The following is a 27,820-nucleotide window of genomic DNA, read 5'->3' on the forward strand; positions in this document are numbered from 1 at the left end:
AGGGACTTTCAGGGTCTGGTACATGCATTGTTGTCACCATGCGTCTGTCACTGTGCTCTGTTGTACTGTTAACTTGGGGCTGTGTGCTGCCTGCTGCCGTAAAGGGGACCCAGTCCTTTGCTGCTGTAGTCACGGGGGGCAAGTGGCGAGTTAGCCCCTTGCAGGCACTCCTGTCCCCGGTGTCTCTGGGCTACGGGGCTTCTCCACGGGCACAGGGAGCTATGGCCGGACCTCCGGGGTGGGCTGGGGCCGCCGGTGCAGCATGAAGGGTGCAGAAGGCACTGTGGCTGTTAGAGATCTTGGGGGGGGGGGTGCTCCACGTTGGCCTGAAGGGCAGACCTCGCACTGACACACACATCCCTCCCTGCCCGATGTCAGTGCCGCGGTGGGGGCCCTGCCTTCTGGGGCCGGGCGGGCAGCACGGTGCAGACATGAGGGCCCCTGGTGGGACAGCTGCCGGCTGCCCCAGGGTCCCAGCCCAGGGAAGTCTGTGTCGGCTTCGCTGCGTCCTGTCCCCGGGAGCCTGAGCACTCAGAGCCTCATCACAGCCCAGGTGGCACCATGACACCTGCCAGGCTATTTGGGAGAATCTGGGAGGAGGACTGAGTCACCCTCCCCCAGCACCCCGGGAACACAGGAAGTGGCTGCCTTTTAAACCGTGTGTCTCAGTTGATGTGAAAGCAGGAAACACAGACATTGCACCCAGCCCTGCGGGCAGCTGGGGGACGGACCTCACACTTAACGAGTGCTGCTGTGCAGGCCCGGGGGCACGTGTTGGGTGAATGAATGACCGTTGTCACCACGGGGCTGACGTCCTGCAGGCCCCTCGGTGTCCCTCCTTCTTGGCTGGCTGCTCCGAGTGGACAGTGTTGCTCTTCGCAGGGAGTGAGTTGCCCACCTCCTTCACATGTAAGATACACACATGTGGAGAGAGGCTGCACATGGCACACAGGAGGAAGTGTGCCATGTGCATGTGTGCATGTGTGCTGTGTGCGTGTGTGCATGTGTGCTGTGTGCCTCCTACGTGTTCTCACGTGTCCTGCCTGCTCCCTTCGACGCCGGAGGTGGGAGCACCTGTGCCACCCAGTTTGCAGGTGAAGGCGTGTGCCCAGGGCCACTGAGCTGGCGGGTGCAGGAGTTGTCTGTCACCCATGTCCTGCCGTCTCCCTGGAATGCACGTCTCCCATTGTCACCTACGTCACCTGCACACTGTCCCCTTCGGAGTGAGCAGGAAGGAGCAGCCGAGCCTCCCCTTCCATGGGGAGGGGGAGGAGGGGCCCCAAGGGGTGGAGAGGCTGAGGGTCAAGTGCAGGGCTTCTTGGGACACTTCTGCTCACAGAGAGCCCGGGCCAAGTAGAGGGCTCCAAGTGACAGCAGAGAGAGACGTCGGTCTGGCAAACACCAAAGGACGCAGCCCCCTCCCTCCTTTTCGATTCCTATTCCCTCCTTCTTCCTTTCCTCTCCTTTGTCTTCCTGACGCAAACCCTGTGATGCTGCAAACCCGCCCTTGGCCGCGGGGTTTCCAGGAGGGGATAAGGCCCTGGCCTGGTTCCTGTCCCACAAGAGCCAGGGCCTGGGAGCCCTGCCGGCGTTCCCCGCCTGGAGCTGACCTCGCCCAGCCCCTGGCTTCTCCGCCCAGGTCCTCACGATCTCCTGTCCTTACTTATTGTTAAAGAACAGCTGCTCAGGAGGGGGCTGGCCTCAGAACACCGCTCTGTTAGCAGGCCCTCCCCCAGGCTGCTTGGCTCCGAGGCGGTTTGCTGAGCGGAGCTGGATTTGAACCAAGTGCTCAGAGCTACACGACTCCATAGCTCACACTCCTCCCTGAAACCCAGGCGCTCCTGTCCCGTGGTGCGTTTGTGGTTTCCTCTCCGAGGAATGTGTGCTCTGATGGCGAGGGAGGGACGCTGTTAAAATAGCGCCTGCAGGGGAGTTGTCTTGCTCGTGGAATGGAGACGGGGTCCCTGGGCATCTGGGTCTGAGGGGCAGCACCGAGCCGGGGCCGCGTGTCTGAGCAGAGGGAGACCTGGTGATTCGGCCGAGCAGCCCGTTGGCACGGCGTCCAACCCCCCTGTTTCCAGGCAGTACCCCAGAATCTCGCCTGCTCCCGGCCCTTGGGAGTTCCGCAGCGCGTCCCGATCTCCAGAAAACAGGGACGAAGTGATAGGAATGCTTCCAGGCTCTGGGTTCGTGGATTCCAGTTTGCATCATTGTTTTCCATGTGGAGGGTGACGCTCAGCTGTGTCCTCAGACTTGGGGACAGTGCCCGGGACGGCTGGGCGGGCGGGCGGAAGGCAAGCAGGTGCCCTGCTGGGACGTCCGTCAGTGTATGCATCACAGAACTCCTCTCAGGAGCGCTTGGTCCTGGTTTAAACTTCTCCCTTGCATATTAAGAACAAAGTGGAATTTCATTTGTGTTTTTACTGAAGTAAATGCCGATTGCGTGTAGAGGGATGATGCGTAAGCAGGAATGTTGGCTGAGTCAGAGAGGGGGCAGAAGTTCTCGAAGGGTCTTCAGACCTGAGCCTCTGGTCAGACTGCATTGGCCACCTGGGCCTTCCTGTCCCTACGTGATAAAGTCCTGTCTACATTCGCCTGCAGGGCTCCCTCAGTGGGCAGCCAGCACTCATTCAGGGCACTTACAATGAGCTCAGAGCCTTAAAGCCTGCAGAGTTGTATTCAAAAATATCACCAAACTGTTACGGTTTCTGGCCACAAGTAAAAAACATTTTTTGACTCATTGCCGAAACCCATGATAAAAATAAACTGATGACTAAGAAACCTAAGCCCCTAAGAAAAGGGGGAGATGGGGGACTTGGGCCCCGAGGGTGCTTGGAGGCCACATGGGAAGGCCCGCGTGGTGTCCCCAGACCTGGACCAGGACACCTGGAGATGAGGCACCATTTCACCCAGTGCCGGTGGCAACGGCTGGGCCCGGCCGAGCTGGGAGCCAGGGTCTTTCTCGGTCACTGGCGAACTGGGTTTGCACGTGTGCGTCGGTCCTGACGCTGTGACCTCACAGACACCGGGGTTACGGTCGGGGCCGTGGCTGCGTCTCCGGCGCCCACTGTGTTTACCAGAGTGGTGATGGAGGGCAGACGCGCTGTGTGCCCTGGGCTCAGTCGTGTGTGAGGATGCGTCACCATGCGTATGGGGGGTCTCTGTCTGTGTTTGGGAGAGCGGGCATCAGCCTGGCGGCAGGTCCCCTCCCTGCCCTTCAGGCCCTTCTCCGTGAAGTGCCAAGCATTTCCTGCTCAGAGGCTGTGGCAGGTCCCCGAGACAGGACGGACACTCTCCGAATCGGGCGTCTACTGCTGTATAAGTATCAGTCTGCATTTCAACACCATATTCAAGGTTGGAAAAGTGAACGACGAATTTCAAGCTCTATTTCATGAGGTGGTTTTGGTAACGAGTAGGGCCTAGCTACTTGTTACCAAAGAAGTAGGATCACGGTTGGATGATAGTTCAGGGCTCCAGACGGCTTGTACCCTGTAACTAGACGGGGACAGAGCTCCGTGAACTCCCTGAAGCAGAACGAAGTACCTTTGCAATGATTGCTGGTGACCGTGGGAGAGCCAGACTAATCCCGCTCCTTGTGTCCCCTTCCAGGTTCCGTCAGTGAAAAGCTGCCCCCCCGCGAAGGCGCAGGAAGAACAGGTAACCCCCCAGAATGGGTTTCCGTGGTGACGGGTCACACCCAGTCCACCTGGGCCCTGACTCTGAGGGTTAGACAACACTCAGAGCTGAAGCGGTTCACTGCGTATTTCCTCATGTACAGCCGCACACTCACCAGGCAGGGTGCCAGGTGCCCCCGGGCCCAGTCTGGGGCCTCTCAGGCCGGGCCTGCACTGGGGGCGTCTGTAGATACAGTTAGGTGGCCCCTCCGGAGTGCCACCTGGGGAGGGGACTGGAGTTTGGGCCATTGCCCTGTGACCCTAGAGCAGAGCAATCGCTGAGACCCAATGACGGAGGCTCCCGCCTCTTCCCGGGGAGCGAGTCGGGGTGGCCAACCCACCGCTGCCTGCAGGAGCCAGGCCCACCTGTCAGCCCCTCCCTGGGGAAGCCCCCCATAGCCTTCCTTCACCTCCTGCGGGTGACGATCTCGTACCACCCTGTGAAGTCAGAAGTTATTTTCAAGATGAAATAAAAGTACTGTTTTGGCACCAAAACCTCAGGCACTAACTTTTCTGATGTAGGTGATGGTGTATGAACCAGCGATTTAAAAAAAGTGATTGAAGCCAAGTAGGCCAGAGTTTCCTTCCCCCAGGTCCCTTAAGTGTGTGCATGGCAACCCTGGTGGGCCCGGCCCGGCTCTTTACACGGACCAACACACGAGCCGGTGCCAGTGGGGGGGACGCACCCAGCACGGCGAGAGGGGATCCGTGGGCCGCGGAGCCATAGGAGGCGGGTTGATGTGGCACAGGAGACCCCCACCTCTCGGCGGGGGAAGGGCCCCCTCTGAGTGCCGTGCAGTGATGGCTGGAATGTCTGAGCCTGGGCTTGGGTTCCAGCCCATAAAATCGGGGTGGGCACAGTCCCATTTTTTTTAGAGGAAGTGATGACGTTCAATCAGGAAAACCAATCAAATGCTGAAGGGCGGGGCAGAGGCTACTTCAGAGGCGGCCCCCCACTTTGTTCCCAGGGCTGCTCCCGCCTCCTCTGTCGAAGGGAGTCCGGGGCGCTGGCCTGTGGGCGCAGAGAGGGACTTTGGCAAAGAGGGCTCTCCCTCCACTGGAGGCCCCTGGCCCCCAGACTCAGAGGAGAAACGCTTGAATCTAGGCCACGTGTGGCTGGGACGGAGAGGTTCGGCAGATTCCGTTAGGGAAAAGAGGGAGGGCACAGCCGGCCGCGCCTCTGGCTCCGCCTGCAGGAGGCAGGGCTCTGCGGGCGCCTGGGGTTGTTGCGGGGTTGTGTCGGGGTTGTTTCCCTGGGCCAGGGTATTTGTGGGGCCAGAACAGGAAGGTGGCCCCGGGAGAGTCACACTGACGGCAGGGGTGGCCCCAGTTGGAAAGTGGGAGGCTGTGGGCTGGAGGTGGGGGATGGGGAGGGGACAGGCATGGGGCACATCACTTGTCACTTGTCACCGTCCTCTCCTCTTGGTGAATGGCCTTCACTGGCTGTGGCCCGCTCAGCTGAGCTTTCAGACAGACACGGGCCCCTTGACCCTGGAGACAGACTGTGGCCCCGAAGTGGCGACCTGCTTAGGCCTCAGCACAAACTCTCAACCCCAGTCATGCATTTGTTCTCGTTCCGAACCACCTCGAGGTGGGCGAAGACTCTCTCAGGATGCTCTTTCAAGGCTCTAAACGTTTTAAGCACATTTCCCATTTCATTCTACTTTGTTGGGAGATCATAAGTATCCAACAGCGGAGTCCATGGTTCACGGCCACCGTCGTTACCGGGCTTGGTTATTTCGGGGAAGTGGTGCCGCATGTTGTCAGCGTTTTAACAGAGAGCGAGGTGTTTTCAAGAGCTTGTTCGGTGCTGGAGATGTTTGAAAACGTCTTTTTGGTTCCCCGCAAAACGGGCTCACAAGGAACTCACTTTCGTCCCTCAGAGAGCGGGTGGGGTCGTAGGTCAGAGTTCACAGCTGCTGTTTGTCTTGTGCTGACCCTGAAGTCACTACAAGACAAACCACATGAGGAAGCGCGAGTGGGACGCGCTGGGCTGGTCCTCGGGGCCCCAGGACGTGCCTGGTGACGGTCCCTAGGGGCCCGTGTCCTCAGGCTGTGTCTCAGGACTCTTTGGGGTCTAGACCTTAGACTTGATCCGGGAAACCCACAGGGCAGGTTTCCACTGCTTAGATCAGTTCCTGAGGGGTGTGTGTCATCAGTGAAATGACCCGGAGTTCTTTCATGACCCACATTCCCTTTCCGCCACTTTGGTCCCTGTCATCTCACCCTTGCCTGCCCCTCCCCCATACCTGGGCCCCTCACCGGCGTCCGTCCGTGGCAGAAGTGGACAGGGCGCCTCAGCTGTGCAGACACGCACAGGGCAGCGGTTTAACCCAGGGCTCCCTCACCCTGCCCCCCCCCCCCAGGACGGTGGGGCACAGCCAGGGCACCGGCGCCGCCGTCCCCTGACACTGGGCAGCGGTCCTGAATCAGGTGGAATCCTTCCCGGCGCTGAGTCCCTGGCTCGCCCTGTCCCTCTCTTGCTCCCTGTCCTGGGGCCTGTGCTTGGCCCTCCAGGGACGGCGTCCGGGCCTCCCACAGGTGGCGAGCAGAGGGAGCAGCCCGGAGCATGGGGGTGCTCTCACGCCTCGGCGGGCCCCTCTGTGTCCTCGTGTCCTGGGTGGTGGTTTGCGCTAACCTGTGGGCTGTTTGCAAACCCACAGCCTCACCCGCATGCACACTTACTTAACTTACTCTCGTGATTGTAGTCTCCTTGCAAATGTTTTCCGTTCTGAATTCAGATGATGCCTCAGCCCCCGCGCTGGACACTCAGCCTCAAGGAGATGAAGAAGGTGAGCTGGGCGTTGGGGCAGGGGGAGGGGCGGGCGCTCCTGTGGCCCTCCATGCTGCGAGGGCCCACGTGGCTCTCTCCCTGTGAGCACCCACGGTCCCTCCGTGGCCTTGGGGTGCCGCCACGTGCATTTCCTCAAGGGCAGAACACAAGGGGGTCTTTTTAAATCAGGATCTGTGGATGGAAGTTCTGTAGTTTGGATAATATAGAACAGCTATTTTAATTTTTTAATATTATTTATTTATTTATCTTTAGAGGGGAAGGGAAGGAGAAAAGTATCCATGCATGGTTGCCTCTCATGAGTCCCCTGCTGGGAACTGGCCTGCAACCCAGGCATGTGCCCTGACTGGGAATCGAACCGCGATCGTGTGGTTCGCAGGCCCGCACTCAATCCACTGAGCTACACCAGCCAGGGCTAGAACAGCTATTTTTAAAGCGCGCGACAGCGTATGTTGCTGTTCTGTCCACACATCACGCTTCCTGCTCATGCGCACTGCCGTGTGCTACCAACCTCTGCTTGGTCATGTCACGAGACGTGTCCCTGGGGTCCACCAAACTCTCAGTCACGTTGAGCTGGAGGCCCTCCCCTCAGGCTTTTGAGTCTTCTCTCAGGTGTGTGTGATCGTTTCCCAGGTTTGGGGGTCACGGAGTGTGAAGATCGGGCACGCACATGATGCCCGGGTCTGAGCCGGCAGGCAGCACCACACGGCGCTGTGCCCACGGCAGCGATAAAACAGCTGCAGCAGCAGCTGATGTCACGCGGCCCATTGGTCCTCAGAATCTCACTGCGCGGGTGGGCGTGCAGAGGCAGGCTGCCCGGGGCTGCCAGGCTACCGCTTGGCCAAGGCGGGGTGGGCCGGCTGACCTGCTTCTGTGGGGGTCTCAGGCGTGCACTGCAGCCGAGCCCTGCACCCCATACGCATGCGGTGCACCCGTTAAACAGTGGCACCGAGAAGGTGCCTTTCCGATGCGGTTGACCCAAAACTTCTGTCTCCCACGCTGGGCTCCGCGTTCGAGCTTCCGACCGAGTGGAAGCCCCGTGCTCACCTGAATGTCCATCTCGACCGCCAGGGTGTTTTCGCGCGTGGGGCTTTGTGCCCAAACCCACTTCTATTGTGTCCGGCCTGCCTGGACGCACGCAACTTTTATTGACACTTTCTGATGAAGAAAGGAAAAATATGCTAAGATTTGAAAAATGTATATTGCCATTTCTTATTGTGTTATGTGCACAGTTACTTTAACTACGTTTTCAATGTACAGGATGTATTTATTCATTCTATTGGTTCTTCCGAGTTTTAGGTTACCCTACCCCCTGAAACTTTTGCGAGATTTTGTGTTTTCATGACGAATTAAAGATAATGACCATTTTCTTTTGCTTTGTTAGACATTGCCTCACGCTACCCTACGCTTTGGACCGAGCAGGTGAAAAGTCGGCAGAACAAAACCAACAAGAACGCAGGTAAAAGCCTCCGCTGTCGGCTTCGTGGTCTCCGGCTCGTGGTCTCCGGCTCGCTGTTTCTGCCCACTGAGCTGGAGACCAATTCTCATGACGTGGCCCCAAAACGTGGTTCAGATTTGGGTGTTTTCAGTAAACTTTCTCCAGTCTTCAAAGGTTTTTCTATATGTGCCAGGCAAGCTATTGTTTTAGGTAAAAATGGAAATATCAATATTTGACCATAAGTGTTTGTTTTTGACCTAATTTCAGCAATGTCCAAACACTCGCCTAATTTAGTTCAAAGTCCTGGGAACTGTGTGCTGGCTTCACCATGAAACGGTGTTTGAGGGCTGTTCCCTTCGAGGACGGACCTCGGGGATGCCCTGTGGACCGGCGAGGGGCGCCAGGCCCCAGCTCCCGGACTCCTCGGTGGTCCTGAAACAGGGCCTGCGCCCCCGGGGCCTTCCTGGGATTAGCGAGAGAAAGCCGCCACTGCGGGTCTGAGGAGCTCACGCCCCGGGCTTTCCGAGGCCGGCCCCGAGTGGGGGAGGCTGCTGCTTCCCCCGGCACTTGGTTGAACCCCCAGAGGGAAACCGAGGATGTGGGGGCGACTGTCCTCTCCTGCATCCACTTTCAGAAGAGGCCACTTGGGGAACACACTGCTTTTCTCTGACGTTTCTTTATTAAAAGTGCCGTTGTTCTCCACGAGCTTACACCAGAATGCGCTTTACCAAATACACTAACCGCGACTGCTGCGCGGTGATCAAGGGCAGGGACGCGGTCGAGGGAGTGAGGGCTGTGCAGTGACGGTCGTCTGTCAGAAGGGGCTGTGTTCGCACAGGAACACAAAGCGCTCCTGCGGAAGTCTGCCCGCGGCCGGCACGGGAAGGTGGCAGCTCACTCGCTGGCTTGGGGACCGGCCCCATCACTCTCCGAAACACAAGGCCCGGAGAAACAGAACACCCGCTCAGACAGATAACTTGAGAAGGGGTTAACCTGAGCCCACGGCACTTTGCCGGGTGTCGATTAACTGCAATTCGACGTAAATGTAAACGAAGCATTCTCCTGTTGGTTCACGGAGAGAAAAGCAGCGCTTCCACTGTGTGGATCAGTGTGCATTGGGTGAATGAGTAGGGTCCGCAGTGGCCTGTTATTTAAGAATGCATTACTCAATTTTTCATATATATCTGTATATTCAACCTTGTTGAATCGTCACACTCAGTTTTATTGTTGTGTTCATAGGAGATGCAAGAATTGCTTACCCTTCACCAGAGCAGAGGTTTTGTGACACACTCTCTTGCCAGTGTTCATATGCCACATGCTGTTTTCCTAAGGCACAGTAAACACTCCCCCGATTTCTGCCTGATTTCCTCCGAAACCGGCCCCAGACATTGGGAAAGAGGGTGTGCTTTGTGTCAGCTGGACAGGCCGTCAGCGCTGGCACAGAGCGGCCAGTGCTGCTGTCCCCGACTGACGCGCGCCAGTGTGCTCCGCGCTGTAAAAAGGGCACTTCGTAGGGTAAAGGCAGGAGGTCGTGGCACTGTGAAGGGGACAGAGGGGATGTCACCTTCCAGTCAAGGAGGCGTCGAGGCCCATGGGACGGCTTCAGTACAGGTGCCACTGGCTGTCACTCACTGTGGCCGTGGGGTGTATGGAGAGGGGAGCTCAGGAGAGTGACCAGTGTCATTCATACGAGGCCGGCCTTGCAGCAGTTTGGTAGGAAGGTTGTTCCACGAATGATGCACTGACTGAAAAATAACCCTGAAACAGTGTGTCCTTAATCATTTATGTCCGTGACTTTTTTGGCTTCCTTGTGCTTTATTTAAAAAGGGGGGACAGTCACTATCACACTGTTTTCAGGGGCTGCAATCTTTTGCAAGAACTAAGAACCGGATTACTGTCGTATTGGTTTTTCTCCCTAAGTGTCCACATATCTTAAATTCATGCCAAAAAAGGGTCTCAGTTCTTGTCCGTCAGTGAGAGTTTTGGGGCCTAACACTGGGTCTGCCGTTACACCCAGCCCCTCGTAAAATGCGGAAGGAGTGACAGACAGGTGCCCGAATGCAGACCTTCCCCAGGACGTGTTTGCGCAAGGAAACAAAAGTCGACGTAGTTTGAAATGCGCGGGGCTGGTGAGGACCCAAAAAGGGAGCTGAGGGACGACAGGGCAACAGGGGGAGAGTTAGATGGGACTTTAGAGCCGGACTGGGTCCTGAAGACGACTGAGCCCAGACTCAGCACTTGACAGACGAAGAGAAGGAGAAAGCCCACGTCCCGACGCCCAGGGAAGTGAGAGGCCTGCCCATCGCCACGGCTCAGGGGAGTGGCTGTCGGTGCCATGCGTCTGGTTTCTCCCAGAAACAGGCTCCCGGAAAAGCCTCACACCCCGGGCGGATTTCGAGGGACGGCGGCCACTGAAAGTGAAAGAAGCCACGGAGGAGACCATGTCACCAAGTGCACTGAACTTGACAACTGGGGGAACGGACGTCGGGAGAGGCACCGTGGCTCAGCGGGTGGCTCCGGTGTAGTGCATTTTCTGGGCTGTGCTGCTCGTGAAGGAGCCGAGTTGCAGAATCGTGCCCATCTTCACTCCCAGTGCCCCAGTGAGCCGAGAGCCGCATGCGGAGGCGGAGGCTGGCACGGCCCCCCCAGTGTGTGTGACGCCTGGACCAGGAGCAGGGACAGACTATCGTCCCGTCAGTCCTTCCTGACGGCGCCTGCAGGGCTAGTGGCTGTCCCTCCTCGGCTCCGCCCCCAGCGTGGCTCTCCGGAGTCCCCCACCCGTGTCCAGCCTAGACGCCCTGCTGTGGGCACACCCAGGGCTGCCCGCCACCCTCCCTGATCCCCAGGGCACGCTCCCTCTGGCCCACCCTGGGGCACCACCATTGACTCGCATGGCCGGCACACTAGCCTTGCGAAGGTACCTTCCTGTGGGACTCGCACATCCCGCCCCCCCCCCGCCCCGCCCCCTGTGCTGTGCAGGGATGGCCTGGAGCCTTGGGATGTGACTGACCCGTCTGCTGTGGTTTCTGTTTCTGAGCGTGTCGCTCAGCCTGCCCTCAGTCCTCCCTGCAGCCCTGTGTGTCCGCGAGGTTTCGAGGGCCAGAGGGCGTCCCGGGGTCGTGCTGTGGCCTCTGAGACAGCGTCCCTGACTGTCCTCGTGTCCCCTCAGCGATGCACACAGTTGGGTGCGGAGGAGGTGACTCTGCCAGGTGGCACACCTTCCTTGCTTCAACGTCAGTGTTCGTTTTAGACACTTCTTTCAGGTCTCTTTCTCAAAATAGCTTTACCAAAGTACATGGATTATTTACTTTGACACGACTGATTATTTTAGCAGTTAATGACCATTCCCTGCCCCTGTCATATTGGACTCCGAGACACCCAAGCCGCCCACGCATGACCTGGCGTGGGACCGCCCTGTGTGCGGGTATGCGGGTGCAGTGCGTGCGATGTACTGGGGGTTGAGGGAGAGTGAGCCCACACGCCCCAGCTCCCCTCGCTCTTCCTTCCTCAGTGCGAACGACCCCGCAGCGCTCCCCAGAGTGGGCCCCTTTTGCTCATCCCCCAAGCCGAGCGCGTCCTGCCCCGCTGGTCCTCCCCACAATCCCATATTGGGGGGTGGGTGGCAGGCTGGCTGTGGGACTGCTGTTTTCTGAGTCCGGAGAGAACTGAGGGAACTCTGGACACTCAGGAGTGGCCCAGCTGTCACCCCTCCCAGGGCTCCCATGCCTGTGACATGGGGCTGACCCTGCCCTGCTGGCTCAGCCGGGCACTGGCCCCTGGCAGTACCCGGGCACGTGCCACTTGTCTGGCTACTTATTTCAGATCTGAGGTCAGCAGCAGAGTGTGGCTGGTCCAGAATCTGTGCAAGGGGCCCAGGCGAGGGCCCCTCCCAGACACAGCCCCCCAAAACACGCATGGCTGGGCTGTGGACCCCAGGACCCACGCAGGTGCCCCACCTGAGGCTCCTCAAACAGAGGCCCCTGGCCTCTGAGAGCCCCCCCCAACCCCACACAGCCTTCCTGGGGAACAGTGTTTCTCCCCGCGCCCAGCAGATGCCCTGTGCCCCCCCGCTCACCGTGTTCCAGTCTTACGGGCCTCGGCACCACGCTTCTCCGCTCCCCGAGAAGCTGGTACAGGCTCCTGTTCTGGTGCGCCTCCGGGTCGGTGCCGGGCGATTGTCGTCCTCTGAGTCTGCTCCGAGCCGTGATGGCCCGTGTTCCCGAGGAAACAGTAGACGAGTTATGTTTTCTTGGCTTGCATGTAACTTTTAAAGAACTCTTTCCCCTGGTTTTTAAATTTCATTTTTTAAGTGCAAGCTCGCAAACATATCTGGATCCCAACTAGACCCTTAAGTTATGAAGTCTGGGTCATTTGAAGAGGTGAAAATACTTACAAATAACTCGAACAGCTCCTCTCAATGTGGCCGGCCGAGTGCGGGACGAGGGTGTGTGGAGGGAAGGGCTGGAAGCCATGGTGGGAGGCCAGCTGCCCACAGGAAGACATGGCCGACACAGGTTTTGGCCAAGGCCCCTTCGGAAAGCCCAGAGGAGCCGGTCGCAGGCCGCGCCCCTCTCTCCCACCAGGTGGACGTCCAGGGCTTCGCTGGACGGAAGCCTCCCTCTGAGGCCTCCCCCATCGGCAGGGGTCTGGTGCTGCTGCTTTGGAGGGAAGTGCCCACTCGGAGATGAGAGTAGGCCCCACGGATGTTCCCCGAGCAGAGAGCCTGAGGTGACCACCGTGCCTGGCCCCGCCCCGCCCAGGACAGTCCAGGTTTGCAGCCGGGGCAGAAGGCTCCCTGTGGTTTGGGGAAGAGCTTGGAAAGGAAATTCGAGGACACGTCCTTCTCGCAGACTGTCACCCCTGAACTGGGGGGTGCACATGCTGCTCCCTGTCATGCAGTGTCCCTCCCAGGGGATGTGGACAGAGGGACATAAACCTCACGCCCACCACAGGGCTGATGGTCAGGGGCGTAACTCCCCGGCCCGGCAATGTGGAGAAAGGTCACTCCTGGGAACAAATGACTGACAGCCAGGGTCCCTGCAGCCCCTTCTTGGTGGATGTGGAGTCTGTGGCTAAAGCCCATGGCGGGGGTGACCAACGCAGGTGAGGGCAGGAGCTGGTGTGGTGGAGCTGGGGGGCAGGAGTGAGCTCACTGTGGGGCTGGGGGGGGACGGAGGCTGGTTAAGGGACCTGCGGGCTCAGCCTCAGCCATCTGGGGTCCCAGGGATGGGAGGCAGAGCAGCAGGGGACAGACAAGACGCAGTCGTGGGGTCGCTGTGGGAGGGCGACACGGGTCCTGTGTCCCTGTGAGAGATGGCCTTGACCTGAGAGATGACCTTGCACCGTGAGGACCCACAGAGAGTGAGATGGGACGGAGCCATGTCGGGGGCACGTGGGATGTCCCTGGAGCAGTCCCCTCACTGTGCACAGCCAGGGGCCTTCTTCCCCTGCCGCCCTGAGGGTCACGCCTGTGCGGGCCGAGCGGGACCAGGTGCCCTGGGTCAACCAGAACAGAATGCTGCCTTATTAGGTGGCGCGTTTGGGGCCAGGCTTGCCCTCTCCTGCTCCCCGACTGTCTGCACAAGCTAAATATTTAGAGTCTGCTCGGTGTGAGCTCTTCTGTAAGATGTGTCTACCGGCTTCTCCCTCCTCAGGGGAGGGGCTTTGGGGGGTAGGAGATGCACCCGCGGTGGAGAGCGTGCTGATCGGGGTTTGTGGCCGCGCCCCCTCCCTGGTGCCCCCAGCCCAGCCCCTCACCCCAAATCTCCAGGCTGACGACATAGCCTGTGGGCTTCCCCCCCACCCCCGAGCAGCTCAGGTTTTGCAGCTAACTCACAAAAGCACTTATTCCGTGATTGAGAAGTTGCAGGAGACACCAGACTACAAAATGGGCGTGGGACGTGTGTTTTCCGTGTGTCTTTAGAAGGAAGGCTTCCCTTCCCCCTTAGTATTTTCTCCGCACACTGGCCAGACGTCTGCTGACGCCCTGCTAGGTGTCTTGTGTGTGCGGCCACCAAGGCCCGAGGAGGAGGAGGAGGAGGAGGATGGGAACTGTGTCTGAGGTCTGCGCATGCTCACCAGGAAAGGGAGGCGCAGCCAAGCCGGGGTCAGGCTGACGGAGGAAACAGACACAGCCGGGAGCGTGGGGACCAGCTGCCAACATGGGAGAGTCACCCTGCTCCGCACGGACGGCCCTGTCTGGCAGGCAGCCTCGGACGCACGGCTGCTCCTCTGTAATCTCCCAGGGCTTGCCCGCCTCTGTAATTAGGTTCGCTGTCCCTGTGGTCACTCCCTGCCGGCCGGGGTCAGGGCCGCTGTCTCCGGCTCCAGCGGGGCCCTGCCATCTCCCTGGCTCTCACTCCCCCCGCAGCCCAGAGCACAGCCAGCATGTGTTGGTCTGCTGGCAGCCGGTCAGCCCACCTCGGCCCTGCGTGCGGCACTCAGCCTCAGGCCTTTGTCCCCACGCAGTTGCCCCAGGGGCTCTGCGTCTCCCCAGGACAGGGGCAGTCCAGTCCCGAAGCGGAGGGAGGGTTGCATCAGCATGTGGGCCGGGTCTGGCTGCCCAGAAAACTGGTCACAGGGTGTCCTGCCTTCGGAGCCCAGCCTGGCTCCTGAGGGCCGCGTGGTCCCAGCAAGGCCATGGAGTCTCCTTCCAGGGATGCAGTGTCAGCTCTGGGGTTGAACACGGGGCCCGAGTCCCCTTTGGAAAGTCACTCTGCTTTCCCACATCCGGTCCCCAGGGGTGCACTGAGGGCCTGTGCAGTGGGCAGGGTGCATCAAGGGGTCACGCCAGTGGAGGGGGGCCCAGGGAGTGGGGGCCACACCCAGAAAGCAGGTGATTGCAGCCAGTGGGAGCTGAGAGTCCAGGTTCCCTGGGTGACCAGCGCCATGTCTGGTTTGGACGAAACCCTCGGTAGTTGTTGGCGGTTGGGACTGAACAAGACCATGAATCGGGGTGTGCAACCCGTGGCCTGCGGGCGGCACGTGGCCCAGGGTGGCTATGAATGTGGCCCTACGCAAAATCGTAAATTCACTTAAAACATGAGATTTTTTTGGTTTTCGTTAGTTTCTATGGCCCGGAGATCCCGGGAGTCTGGACATTGCTCCAGACACTGCAAAGCAGGAACGGGCCTTGTCTCTGTAAACCCCGTCCAGTCGGGGGGCGCGTCACTGACCGCCGAGGCCCTTCCTGCTCTGGCTTCCTTTGGTCCGTCGGGGCCTCGCTGCACACCAAGCCCACGTCCTCCGGTCCCTGAACTTCTGACCCAGCTGACCAGCGGCCCGGCTGTGCACCCCGTTTTCCTGAGGAGAGAAGGCTCTCCTGCGGTGTGTCTGGGAGAGACCAGAGCCTGCACCCCAGGACCGAGTTACACCTGTGCACTGAGGGCTGGGTCCCTCTGATACCCTGCCACACGCTGGCCTTCTCGGGGCTGCCCAGACAGTGAGCTGGACGTGGATGGTGCTTCAGGGCACAGTGGCAGGTATTTGGGGAGCCTCCTGGCTCTGAGGGCTCAGGGTGTTCCAGTGGGGACCCTCTCATCCTGAAGTGACGTCACCTGTTGTCTGGGTCTCCGTGTCCTGTGTCTCACACCCTGTGGAGGAAGGGGTGACGCTGCCTGGGGACAGTGTCCTGTGTCTCATTTTATCTGCATCTCTGTGACCATGCAAGTGGGCAGCTCCTGTGTCTGATGTGGAGACAGAACATGGGCTCCATGGGGTCTGACCTGGGCCGGCCCATTTCTGGGCAGAGGCTGCCCAGGGCCCTGGGTGGCCCGTGAGCATGATGGCTCCCCAATGTCCGTCACTTGTGTCAGGATGCTGCTTTTGTTTTTTCTTTGTTTTCTCCATTTTCTAAAAAAACCCACATCATTCTTTACTTTATCAGGGACAGGGCCGCCCTATTTACCAGGGACACAGAGGGACAGGGCCGCCCTGAGCACCGGGTCGGAGGTCCTATCAGGTTGGAGGTGAGATGCGGCCTCAGTGTGCGCACAGTGGCCACGTCAGATGCGCAGGTCTCCACGCGGGGCGTTTCTGGGAAGTGGGGAACATTCTGATCCTTTCTGTAGAGCTTCCAAATGCAAAATCGGACTATTTTCCCAACTGTTTAAAAATAGAAGCAGTCTCCTGATGCTGCAGACACCCTGGGGACCAACCGTGGGGACAAACACGTCTGGCCCATGGTAACAGCCCCTCCGTGCACTGCACCTCTTGACTCCCAAAGTTTCCGCACACATTGTCCTGGGGGGGGCAGCTGAGGGGCCGTCCCAGAGTGGACAGGGTCCCAGGAGGTGTCATGAGTGGTGGCCAGGAGGGTCTGCAGGTGGGTTGCCGCGTGAGAACTTCGAGGACGTGATGGGGGAGGGGCTGGGGTGGCCTCAGGGCAGCTCGGGGGTCCCCAGGGCTGGGGACAGTGACTGCAGAATGGGGGAGCAATGGGGTCTGGGAAGCACTGTGGAGAGTTGGGCTCAATATGGTGGAGGAAAGAAGGGGACGAGGGATGACTTGGTCTCAGGTTTTCGAGAGTGATGGCGGTGCAGTTGCTGGAAAAACGCTTGGCTCAAAAAACTTTAGGCTGACTTTCCACAGAGATGGTCCCTGTGGACAGGCGGGGGACACGGAGGATGCAGGGAGGGCTAGGGTGGGAGAGGGCGCTCCGAGGGGTGGCCTGCCCTCACCCTGGCCAATGGCGCCCCGATCCCCTGGCCTCCGGGCCCAGGATTCACGTCCCTGTTGGAAGCAGCCTCTCGGGCTGTGGCTGCCCTCAGGCTGGGCTGGCTGCTGTGGGGACGAGTAGGAGACAGGTGAGTCAGAGTGGACCCTGTGGTCCTTACTGTCCCTGCAATCGTGACTCGAATCCAGACCTTTACTTTTGGAAACAAGTCTGACTGAGAGCTCCCTGTATTTGTGCACTGGGTTCTGAGGGTTTGCAGGGCCTGGCACGCCCGGTTGGACGGCGGCCCCACCTCACTGGCGGGAGAGTGGCTTCTCGCTCAGCCCGACGCCCTCTGCAGCCAGGAGGAAGGCAGAGCACCCCGCGGGGCCTCCGTCTGCCCCTGGCGACACCCACGCCATCCCGTTGTCTCCAGGACCGAAGGGGACACACGGAAAGCTCTGCTCCCCGCCCTCAGTGCCTGTGACACTGTGGTGACAAGCCCAGACTACAAAGCGCATTTAGAAATAAACCATCGTCTTCTGTAAAGTCAGTGACACAGCCACTGACCCCAGGCCCCTCCCAGGCAGAGCCGCAGCCTGGCGGTGCTGGCTGGTCCGGTGCTGACCGTGGACCTGCGAGTGATTATATTGCCCCGAAACTATGATTTCTAGGCCTCCCCCTCCAACCTGCCTTTTCTAGAAAATCAGATTCTAAATGGCCTCCTTTTGATTTTCCTTGTTTTGCTTTTGATCATCTGAATGTTGCCCAATTATAGAGGAAACCACAAAAAATTCCATGACTGATGAAGACAGCGTGTGTAAAAATTAAGTAATCAATTCTGAGGAAAAATAAAGAACACATATGTTGAACCCTGGGACAGACGCAAATGTGGGCGTCCCCACCATCTGGGGACCCACTGGAAACGCACGTCCCTGGCCTGGGAGCCCGGCTTCTCTCCGATGTGACCGCTGAGTCTGTAAGATGAGGACAGTTCTCCAGCCTCAGGGTCTCGTGCAGCTTTCATGTGGGAAGCCTGAAGTTACAATGCCCTCTAAATACTTTCCGTGACCAGCCTCCTGCCTTTTGTAAGTGGGATCCTATTGAACAAACTGTCCATCATTTTATCCTTGAAGTATTTTCATGTCTCATTTAAACCTCAAAACTCCCCCGGGAGCAGCCCGCACGGAGCAGCTGAACTTTCGGGGCCGGTCCGCCGAGACAACAGGTAACCACGCAGCGCAGACCTCGGAGGAACCGACGGGCCCTCCAGGTGCCCGAGGGCATGGTGTGCATTCAGCGCGGGCATCACGGAGGCCCAGGGCTCAGCGTCCGACAGGCGACCACGAGGGCGCCTGGGCATTCAGGGGGTGAGCCGAGGTCACACCTGACGACGGTGGTGCCTGCCCCTGTGCTTACTGAGGGTGACGCGTGCGTTCTTAGGAGTGAGCGCCCTTGAGTCTTTTGGGTAAATACCCAGAAGAGGGGCTGCTGCATCGTAAGGCTGTCCTAGTGCCAGAGTGGGGAGCTCCTTCCGTTTTCCACAGTGGCTGCTGCGGCAGTGGGGGCGGGCAGGCGGGCCCCTTTCCTCCGCTCTGCAGCACGCACCCCCCACCCCGCCCCCGTCTCGTCGATGACAGCCGTGCTCACACCTCCTGGTGGGTGTCCGACCGCAGCGTCTTTGCAGATCCCGGTTGGCCGTTCGTGTGAACAGGGTCTGTTCGGACCTCCGCCCGTTTCTCACTGGGTTGTTTCCTTGCTGAGTCGTGGGACTTTTCCTGTGTTTGGGATGTTGGCCCCTCGTTGGAGGAGCTGTCTGCTGCATGGGCGCCCTTCCGCTTTGTTGACGGTGTCCTCCGATTTTTCTCAGCAGTGCTTTTTTTGTTTACAATGTCACATATTTTCATCAGTTTAATCCTAAGAATTCCATTTTTTATTGCAAATTGCACTGAACCATTTATCTTTCCATTGTTTTTGCTAGTATGCAGACGCACAAGCTATTTTTGCATATTAACATTATGTCTTGATAATTCACTAGTCACACTCAGTTTTGCAGCTTTTTGTAGATGCTTTAGTATTTTTTAAAAAATACACAATTCTATCATGTGTGATTAAGGACAGTTGTACATGTTTTTGTTTCAAATCTGTTTTTTTAAACTTTTTTTGGCATCTTCTAGGGCCTATGACATATGAGAAGTAGAATTGATGAGGTTATTTTCAATTTTAGAGTGAAAGCAGCCATTATTTTATTAAGTTTTATGTTAGCTACAGGTTTTTGTTTTAATTTGCTCTTTGACATACAGGGGTTATCTTCCCTTCCCAGTTTTCTGTGAGTTTTGCCATTTAATTAACGAAGTGGTTCACCTTCATAAAAGCAAACACCTAAGTTTTCTTTTCCTCAAAACAGAAAGAAGGTTTACTGTGGCTAAAATATCTGCTTTGAGGGCACAATGTCATCAAACATCTGATAGGGTCACCGAGTGTGATTTCTGGTGCCTCAGACACTAGGTTTGCAGGACCCTGTCTCTCCTCCCCAGTCGACTCACGTCCTGTCCTGGGGGCTCCTCCGGACCACCCCTGAGGCTGCGGGGCCAGTGTGACGCGGTCAGGCAGGCCCCGCCCCTGTGTCACTGGTCCCAGTTGCTGCGGGCCAGGTCAGGCCGCCTCTCTGGACCGTCTCCCCACACCTGCGCCATCTTCTCCACGTCACACCGTGCAGCCCGCCGCGCTTTTAGAGGATTGCCAGAGGGTCAAAGAAGCAGCCTTTGGCCTCCTCACGACTCCATGCAGAGCCGAAGTGGAGAGGGGTCGGAGGCGGAGAGAGCACAGGCCTGTCCCTGGGAGTCAGACGTGAGTGCGGTGCCCGCGCCGGCAGGACCGCGGGGAAGTACGGCGCCATCGATGTCAGCGATGATTTCTGGCAGCACCCGAACAGCACTTCCGTGCAATTCTGTGAAAGTGGGGTGCTCCTGGGAAAACAGAGTGTTCCCAGAGCAAACTGTCCTGTGGGCAAAGGGGCACCAAGTCCCTAAACCGGTAACAGCCGTCACGACCCAGCCCACAAGTAGCTGATGGAGAGGCGACAAGTTCCCTGCAACACAACGGCAAACCCATCCCGGGAGTTTGGGGCCGGGAGAGGAGGCCTTTCGAAGCGAACAGCTGCTGCGGGGAGTGGACGGGGAAACCGCAGGGATGCGTGGCCGGGACCGCGACTCACTGGGGGCTTTGGCCCCAGGTCTGCAGTGGTGGGCGTGGGATGGCAAGTGAGCAGTTCCAAGTGTCTCGGTCTGTTTTAAAAGCCTCTGTGGGTCTCGCACCCACTGGAGAGTGGACAGCGAAGTCCTGAGTGTTTCTGCGAAGCTGGTGTGGAGGTGAGGCGGCCGGAGGAACACGCAAGTGTGGCGGGCGTCAGGACACATGGCCGCGCGGAGGCCTTTTCCTTCCCCTTCTCCCCAAGTGGACCGGACTTGTTGCCACTTCCCGCAGAAGAGTCAGGCCCTGCCACGCTAAGGTCACGTGGCCTGTGTCGGGTGAGGCCACCCGCAGCGGTTCTTGCCCCTCGGGAGTCTCTGGCAGCCGTTTGCCGCAGCCTGAGTTCTCTCCGGTCGGCAGATCGCTGAACAGGCTGTCGGGCAACATGTAAGTCGCTGAAATCTGCTAGTTTGGGAAATAAATGAATATTTTTAGTGGATGTTTTCATAAGTTTATGGAGGTAACTTTGTAAAAGTACAGAATTGCTCTACGGTTGTAGAACGCAATAATATAAAGCAGCTGGAGCTGTGATCGGGATTCCAGTCAAACCCTTTAATGAGAAAGTGCTGAGGCCGGCCTTCCCCCGAGTGCTCAGCAGCTCCCGGCATCTGCCCGCAGCGGGCGGGGGGGGGGCGGGGGGAGGCGCGCTGGGAGCCTGGAGCTCAAACGAGCTCACGGACCGGACAAGGCCGAGCCCAGGTGCGGGCGGGACGGCGGAGGGGCTCACCGGGAGTTGTGTGGATGGGGTGGCGCACCTGCGTCCGGGCCCGCGTGCCAGGGCAGAAACCTCCAGGGTTCACACCCAACGTTTAGAAACGTAGTGATGTCAAAGCTTCGTTTTCAACCCCCTCCAAAGCCACGGGGGATCCAGCGAGTCACTGCCACTTCTTCCTCCCCTCACCCGACCCTTGGGTTCCATGGCAAAGGTTAACATCGCGTCAGCCAGGATGTCTACACCGACAGACAGATGGAGACACGGGGTTGCTGCTGTCTCGGCGACAATGCTTCCTGCTTTCACACCGTCCTCGGCAAATTTTAGGCGATGGCTGAGGCTTCCAACATGACATCCAGTCCAGTCCTCAAAAGGGACATTTCTGGAACTTTCCAGGGTGACTTGATGGACACAGTGTGTCCCCAGAGTGCGAGCAACTTGGCACCCAGTTACCCACGAATCCTACTCTCTAGTCAAGTTTCTGGCAAGGGGCCCAGTGCTCCCAGAAGTCGGCGGAGCGTCCACCAGGCAGCCAGCAGAAGCGCCGCCCTCGCCGTAGCCACGCACAGCCCACAGTGGCCGCCCGCAGTGCCTGGCCACCCCTGCGTCCCCTGACCCCACTGGCAGCTCAGGAAGAAACACGACCATCGTCACTCCTGGTTCCTGCCAGCTTCCGGTCACGGCCAAGGCGGGACCTCGTCCTGAGGGTCACCACGTGACACGGGACTGGTTTTGTTTGCGGATCTGCTGAGCAAACTCGGGAGCGTGCTCCGGAGTCCAGACCTCAGGGTACAGTCAGTGCAAACGCAAGAGCATGTGGGCGGCAACACTCCCAGGAACGCGGCGGCCGCTGAGTGTTGTGCAAGGCGAGTGGGGGCAGGCTCCGGGGGAGGTCCTCCCACTGGCCCCTAGCCCAGGGCTGACACAGGGAGGCCCTTCGTCCGAAGTCTGCTGTCCAGGGCGCAGATCAGCGGGGTATCACTGTTGATGAAAACCAAATGCTCAGCCCTCGCTGGCCTGTTTGAGAGTCAGAACTCTGTTGTTTGAAGTTCTCAACTTCCAGACCAAAAAAAAAGTCTGATGTGGGCACTGAAACATCAGGGGGTTGGCTGGAAGCACCGTGAGGCCTCACAGGCAGCGGCTCCCCGGGGTCCCAGTGGGGCCTGTGGTGCAGGCACTCTCAGACATCAGCGCTGCCCGGCCCCAACTGGGAGTGTCCACCTAACCAGGGCGGGCCCACGTGGTCCTCTGCAGACGGCGCCGGGACCAGCGGATCCATGACAGGGCCCGAGGGCTTCCTGGAGGGATGGCGGCCTGCACTGGGCACCTACTGGGAGCTTTGAGTGGCCCCGGGGGACAGGCTCTGAGATTAGCCCCCAACACCTTGGCCTGGGCCCAAATGATTCAGCTTCAGCTTGCTCATCCACCCCTCCGGGGACCGAGGCCAGCCTTGAAAGCTACGGTCGTGGATCAGGGCACCCGAGAGGTCGCAATGATTCTTGTGTCTCCCGGGACGTCCAGAGAAATGACGTGCTGTGAAAGGTCACCAGTTGGTGACACAGTGCAGGGCTAACGCCTGGCAAACGACATGAACGTAGCTGCCCCTTGACCTCAGTGTCGGGCGCTGCTAGATCTCGCCTGGCTTGTCACGACGGCAAGCTGATTTCACTGTCACGCCGAGGGCTGATGGTCACACTGTGCTGCGTGTACCGTGGTCACTCTTTCCGGCCAGGCCGCCCTGGGCTCACAAGCTGCCCGAGGCCTGTCCCAATGTGACCCAAAGCCACCAGGCATGGAGGAGTCCCCCGCTGGGGTCAGCAGCCCCTTAAGTGAGAGTTGGTGACGAAACTGAAGGACGCGAAAAAAGGTCATCGGTTCAGCCCAAGTGCAGTGAGGATGTTGGAGAGTGTTGACGCACGGCCTGTGCCCAAACTCAGACTGACCGCCTGGCACAGACAGGCGTCACTGTCCTGTCCCCTCCGCTCCCTGGCCCCAGGCTCCACCCAGAGTCCGCACTGTGACTTCGGGGCTGTACTCCCGGAGCTTCACGGGGGCCAGGACGCCAGGGGCAGCCCCCCGTGTAGGCCACTCGGCACGTTCCGCACCTGGGACGAGGCGGCGGCTTCACGAGGCACTTAGACCCGGGGTGGGGGCCGGGGTCTCGTGTCCAAGGGCCTCGGTCATCACAGGGCTTGTGGGGGCCACGGGTGGATCCCACACATACCAAGTGCACAGCGACACGGCCGTCGAGGCTCCTGGTTTGTGGCTGTTGGAGCTGTGGGTCGTTGGGGGTGGGGGGCACTGGACGAAAAGGCAGACGCAGATGAAAGAGCAAAACCTACTCTGCTGACAGGAGCTGCGACTTCAGCAAATGTTTGTCTTCGTTTGGTCTAATTGTTCAGACTCTGAGTTGACAGTTTCCTTTGCACGTGTGTGTTTTCAGTAGTTCACAGTCAGCTGTGTCCTCAGCGTGTCGGTGCGCATGTCCATGTGCACGCGTGTCCCTGATCGATGGCTGAGAAGAGGCAGCAGATGCCTACTGCTCTTGACCCCCTTGGCTACCCTCTCATCCCACCAGCGGCGCCCCATCCGGTCCCACTTCCCCATGACGTTCCGGGGCCCCAGCCTCAGGCTCCCTGTGACCGGGCCGCGTGCTCACACCTGTGTCTTCCTCACTAGTGTCCTCGTGTGACCAGGAGCAGCAGTCGGCCCTGGAGGAGGCCAGGCAGCCCAAGAACGACAACGTGGTGATTCCCGAGTGCGCGCACGGTGGCCTCTACAAGCCGGTGCAGTGCCACCCCTCCACGGGCTACTGCTGGTGCGTGCTGGTGGACACCGGCCGCCCCATCCCCGGCACCTCCACCAGGTAAAGGCCCGTCAGGGGCCGGGAGGCGGGGCGTGGGAGGCGGGAGGGCGGGGCCCGCAGTTCTCACCGCCCCCTGGCCTGGCCCCCACGTCTCTGTGCTGGGCGTCTGCAGACACCTGGCTTCAGCTGTGGGAACGAGAGGAGCCCGCACCTCTGAAGGCCCCGGGGTGCTGACCGTGTGAGCGACGGCACTGCCCTCGTGGGCGGGTTTGCGGCTTCATGCGGGGTGGGCGTGTGCAGCAGGCCCCGCTGTCCCGGCCGAGGTGGCACGGAGAGTGTGTTGCGTGTTGGCGGCGGCTCCCCTTGGCCCTGCGCTGGCAAAGCTGCCGGCATTTCACAGCGGAGGGAACCGACCGCCCCTCTCGCTTTCTGTGACGTGAGGTGTGTGCGTCCTGAAGCTCCCGAGTGGAAGGGAAACGCTGGAGGCAGAGACCACCACACTCTCCCAGGCCCCAGGCACCGGCACGCGCTCGGGGCCTCGGCAAAGCCATTCCTCCCGGCCCCCGCTGGGTGTGGCTGTGCGGTCCACGTGAGTTAGAGTGAGTTTGCAGCTTTTCGTTAGACGAGTTGACTTCTGATTTTTCATAAGTTTGTACACAAGTGGTTTACAAGTCGATGCCAGTGTCTCACATGTTAGGTACTTAAGCCCTGGCTTCGCCCGGGCGCCCAGGCCTGAGCCGCTCAGCCCGTCCTGAAGGGTCCCTGCCGTTGCTCATGGTGGCCATTGGGCGTTTAGAGGGACACCTTTTCAGCGATTTGGGATGGGATTTTTATTTTGGTTCCCATGCACGGGTCCTCTAAGAAGCCCTTCTTGGGAAGTGGGGTTTGTGCACATGCAGGGGCGCCGGGGCGCTCGCTCCCGGCCCTGGCTGCACCTCCCGTGTGGGGGGGTCGGGGGGGGGCACTGGTGGACGGCTCCCCAGCGGCAGCCAATAAAAATCCTCAGGCCGTCAAAACCCGAACTCCTCAACTGGCTCCACAATGAGATCAGCATTTACAAGGTTCCCCCCAGAACCCGAGTCACATTCTGGTCGGACAAGGAGCACAGTCACCCCCTTCCCCCACCCCCATCCCGACTCTCTGCCCAGACCGATCCCGGCTCTCGCCAGGGAGACCAGCGCCAGGCTCTCAGCGCCCTGCTTCGCCTGCCCGACGGAGGACGGCCCTCTTCTTTGAAGTCAAGGAACAGAGTTAGTTAGGAGGAGACCCCTTGGACTCCTGCTGGATTTTCACCTCATTCATCCATCCATCCATTCATTCAGTTGTTCGTTCATTGCCGTGGGTGCTGGTGGTCAGCAGCAGCCAGTTCTAGGGACTGAGGCAATGGCCTTGAGCAGGCAGATGCGTCCCCCCGGCTAGGGCCTGGGCCTTCCGCTGGGGGACGTCGGGGAGCGAGCAGGATTTGGCGGGGCTGTTGCCACAGCAGCAGAGCCCTCACACCCCACCAACTCGGCTCAGAGGACAAGGAGGTTTGGACTGTTTCAGCTGCTCATGTTCAAGGACGTACTTTTGTGTTGTGTTCTCTGCTCGGCTATTTCCAACTTACCGGCTCGCCCTGTGGCCTCTGCGTCCTCTGCAGCCCTGATGACACAGGTCCTGCCTCTTTCGGATGGGAAGGAGGGCTTTCCCACTGGCCCTCGGCCCTCAGTGGGCATCCCTCATCTAATTGGCCAGAATGTCGCCCCCCGACTGGGAGCCGATGGGTGGGCATCTGCGGGAGGCCATCCAGATGGAGTGAGTGAGGGCTGTGTGCACAGAGCCAGCACCTTGGCCAGCTTTGGTCAGAGGTGTCTGTGTTGATGAGGACTTACGGACAGACAGACATGAATAACGAGGGAGCCGGTGACCTCACGTCAAAGGGGCAGGGGTGGAGGAGGCCCCTTTTCAGGTGATAGTGTGATTTGGTGAGATGTCACCGAGGACAGTTTCCCAAACCTCCACTTTGACATCTTCATGCTTCTGGAGAGACTCTCCTCATGGTCACAAGATAGCTGCAGTGAACCAGGCATCTCATCCGGATACCACAGTGCTGAGAGGACACACGGCCCATCTCTCCCTTGCTTAGGAGCCAAAATCCTTTCCAAAAAGTTCCTTTAGCAGATCTAATTCATGGATTGTTGGCCACAATTGGATTATACAAAGTGGCTAAATCCATTACTGGAAAGAAAATTGGAATTGGTTTAGATTGGTCTCTAGGGATGTGAGGATGTTGGGAACTCAGGCGCTGGCCTTCAGGCCATCTGATCTGCTGGGCCAGTGCCACCGCCACACGCGCTGCGGGCTCTGCTGTGACTGCAGGGTGCAGAGGCAGGTGCCCTGGGGTTCCTGGCACTGTTGGAACACCCGCTGTCACCGAAATGCCGTTCTCCAGGGTTTTCTTGGGGAAGCAGGTCTGGGAAGAGACTGTACAGTTTTGGTTTATATTTGGGTAGAAGTTCAAGGTTTTGTTTTCCTTGATTGTCCTCTGTTTTACATTTTCCAATGGGGAAGGATAATTAAAAAGTCAAATGCCAGTAATTAGCCACAGACATGAAATACATCATCACTGTAAGCCAGCTCTTTTTCCTCGTGTCTCCAAGCAAGATAATTAAAAACCACAAATTTTGTTGTTGCCTTGTGCCAAGGACTGAAACCAGCACCGTTCCCCCGAGGGGCACAGCGCAGTGCCCCCGGCACAGGATTCCTCTTTGGGAGAGAAACATGAGGCAGCCTGGCCCTGACACCCCCTGGTTCCCCTGCTGTTTCGGGGTCAAGCTGACACCGTGGCCCTGGCTTATAGCTGGGCTGCAGCAGCGCCGGGCACCAGTGGACACACACACCCCATGCACGGTGCAGCGGGAGCTGGGGGCCCGGAGGTCCCCTCCTGGCCACGATGGTGGTGGCTGCGCTGGGCCCGGCTGTCGGGTTGTGTGTGGCCCTGGCCGACTGCTGGCGGCTGCAGCAGCGCCCAGTGCAGGGGACCTCTCCTTCCGTCTCCTGGTGGCTGTGGAAGGGCCCGTCCATCTGCCATCAGACCGTACACTGTTCCTGCTGTGCCGGGCTGCCCTGCTGCCTGGTCACCAAGCTCTCCGTCCTTCAGGGCACGTGACCCGGGGACAGGCCACCACCTCCCTCCGGCAGCGAGCTTGCCGTCTGGTGGGCACCCAGACAGCTCTTCCCTCGCACAGGGAACAGTGGTGGGTGTGGACACCGAGTCTGAACTTCCCCTTGGGGTCAAGGGCTCTCACTCCACATCCTGACGTGGCATGTCTGCCCTGGACCGACGAGTCGCCGAATTCTTCCAAAGGGGGAGGACACTGTCACTGACGTAGACGTTTTTATATTAGCCTCAGGGCTAGGATTCCGGCCCAGATTCGGAACAGACCAGTGTGGGTGTGCCCTGTGCTCTTTCTGCTGACTGTGAAAAGACGCCCACCACATCCAGGGTCAACAAGGTCACCCCTGGGCCCAGGAGGGGCCCTGCCCTGTGGCCCTGCAAGAGGTGGAAGAAAACACCCTTTCAAGCCTTGACCCCACTGACCCTCTCTTCTCCCCTCCATTCCCCGCCCCCCCCGTAGGTACAAGCAGCCGAAATGTGACCACACGGCCAGGGCCCACCCAGCCAAGGCACGGGATCTCTACAGGGGCCGCCAGCTGCAGGGTGAGTGGGCTGGCCGGTGGGGGCGGGGAGCGTGGGCCCCCGAGTGCTTCCTGCGGACTGGGGACGAGGAAGAACTGCTGCGGCTCTGTCCCCAGCAGTCCCCACCCCAGAGGAGGCTGCTGCCTGTCCCTGTGGGGCCTCCTGGCAGGCAGGGCTTTGGCTCAGCGGTGGTGGCAAAGTTGGAAGAGCCACAGGTCTCTGTCCCAACATTTCAGAGGCGGGAGCGCTGTCCCCTCACTTAGGACCCTCCACAGTGTGACTTCCATGCCTGTGCGCCCGCCATTTATCCTCCTCCAGGAGAGAAAGCCGGGGGGGTGGGGTGCCCGGGTCCGACGCTCCTTGTGAACGGGGTTGGCTCTGGGGAGAGGCCGAGGCTGGGGCTCCACAGGACCTGAGCTCCACCTGCCGAGGGGGTCTCACTGCGGAGGGGGTCTCACTGCGGAGGGGGTCTCACTAACGAGGGGGTCTCACTGCAGAGGGGGTCTCACTGCAGAGGGGGTCTCACTGCAGAGGTCTATTGGAACGTAAACAGGGCTGTGGGTTTAATCTTGTAACTGTTAAAAATGTGCTCAGAGGAGGATGTTTTGTGGTGGCCTCTTTCGTCCAAAAGCCCGTGGGCGTCTGTGATGCACCAAAAGGGTTGCTCTGACCTCTGAGCCTTTCCCCAGCCCTCGCCCCCCCTGCTCCCCCGGGACCACTGGTGTGAGGGCAGCGCCTGAGCCCGGGCACTGCGACACCGGGAAGTCGAGGCAGGATTCCGACCTTGCGCGGCGGAGTTGGTGGCATCCGCGAGC

General features: G+C 59.3%; 1 protein-coding gene across 2 annotated transcripts in view; it reads left to right on the forward strand.

Annotated features, from left to right (window-relative positions):
- Nucleotides 1-27,820, forward strand: part of SMOC2 (SPARC related modular calcium binding 2) — an 86,666-nt gene that overhangs the window by 40,820 nt on the left and 18,026 nt on the right. Inside the window, exons 5-9 of one of the 2 annotated variants that reach the window (XM_037064195.1) lie at nt 3,610-3,657; nt 6,383-6,466; nt 7,850-7,924; nt 23,200-23,386; nt 26,944-27,026. In XM_037064195.1, the coding sequence (XP_036920090.1) occupies nt 3,610-3,657; nt 6,383-6,466; nt 7,850-7,924; nt 23,200-23,386; nt 26,944-27,026 (477 nt within the window). The remainder of the gene's footprint in view (nt 1-3,609; nt 3,658-6,382; nt 6,467-7,849; nt 7,925-23,199; nt 23,387-26,943; nt 27,027-27,820) is intronic. The other variant, XM_037064246.1, reaches the window with a different exon arrangement.

Source organism: Sturnira hondurensis, unplaced genomic scaffold (assembly GCF_014824575.4).
Source record: "Sturnira hondurensis isolate 20B ecotype Veracruz unplaced genomic scaffold, ASM1482457v3 Scaffold0000167, whole genome shotgun sequence".
NCBI classification, from domain to species: domain Eukaryota; kingdom Metazoa; phylum Chordata; class Mammalia; order Chiroptera; family Phyllostomidae; genus Sturnira; species Sturnira hondurensis.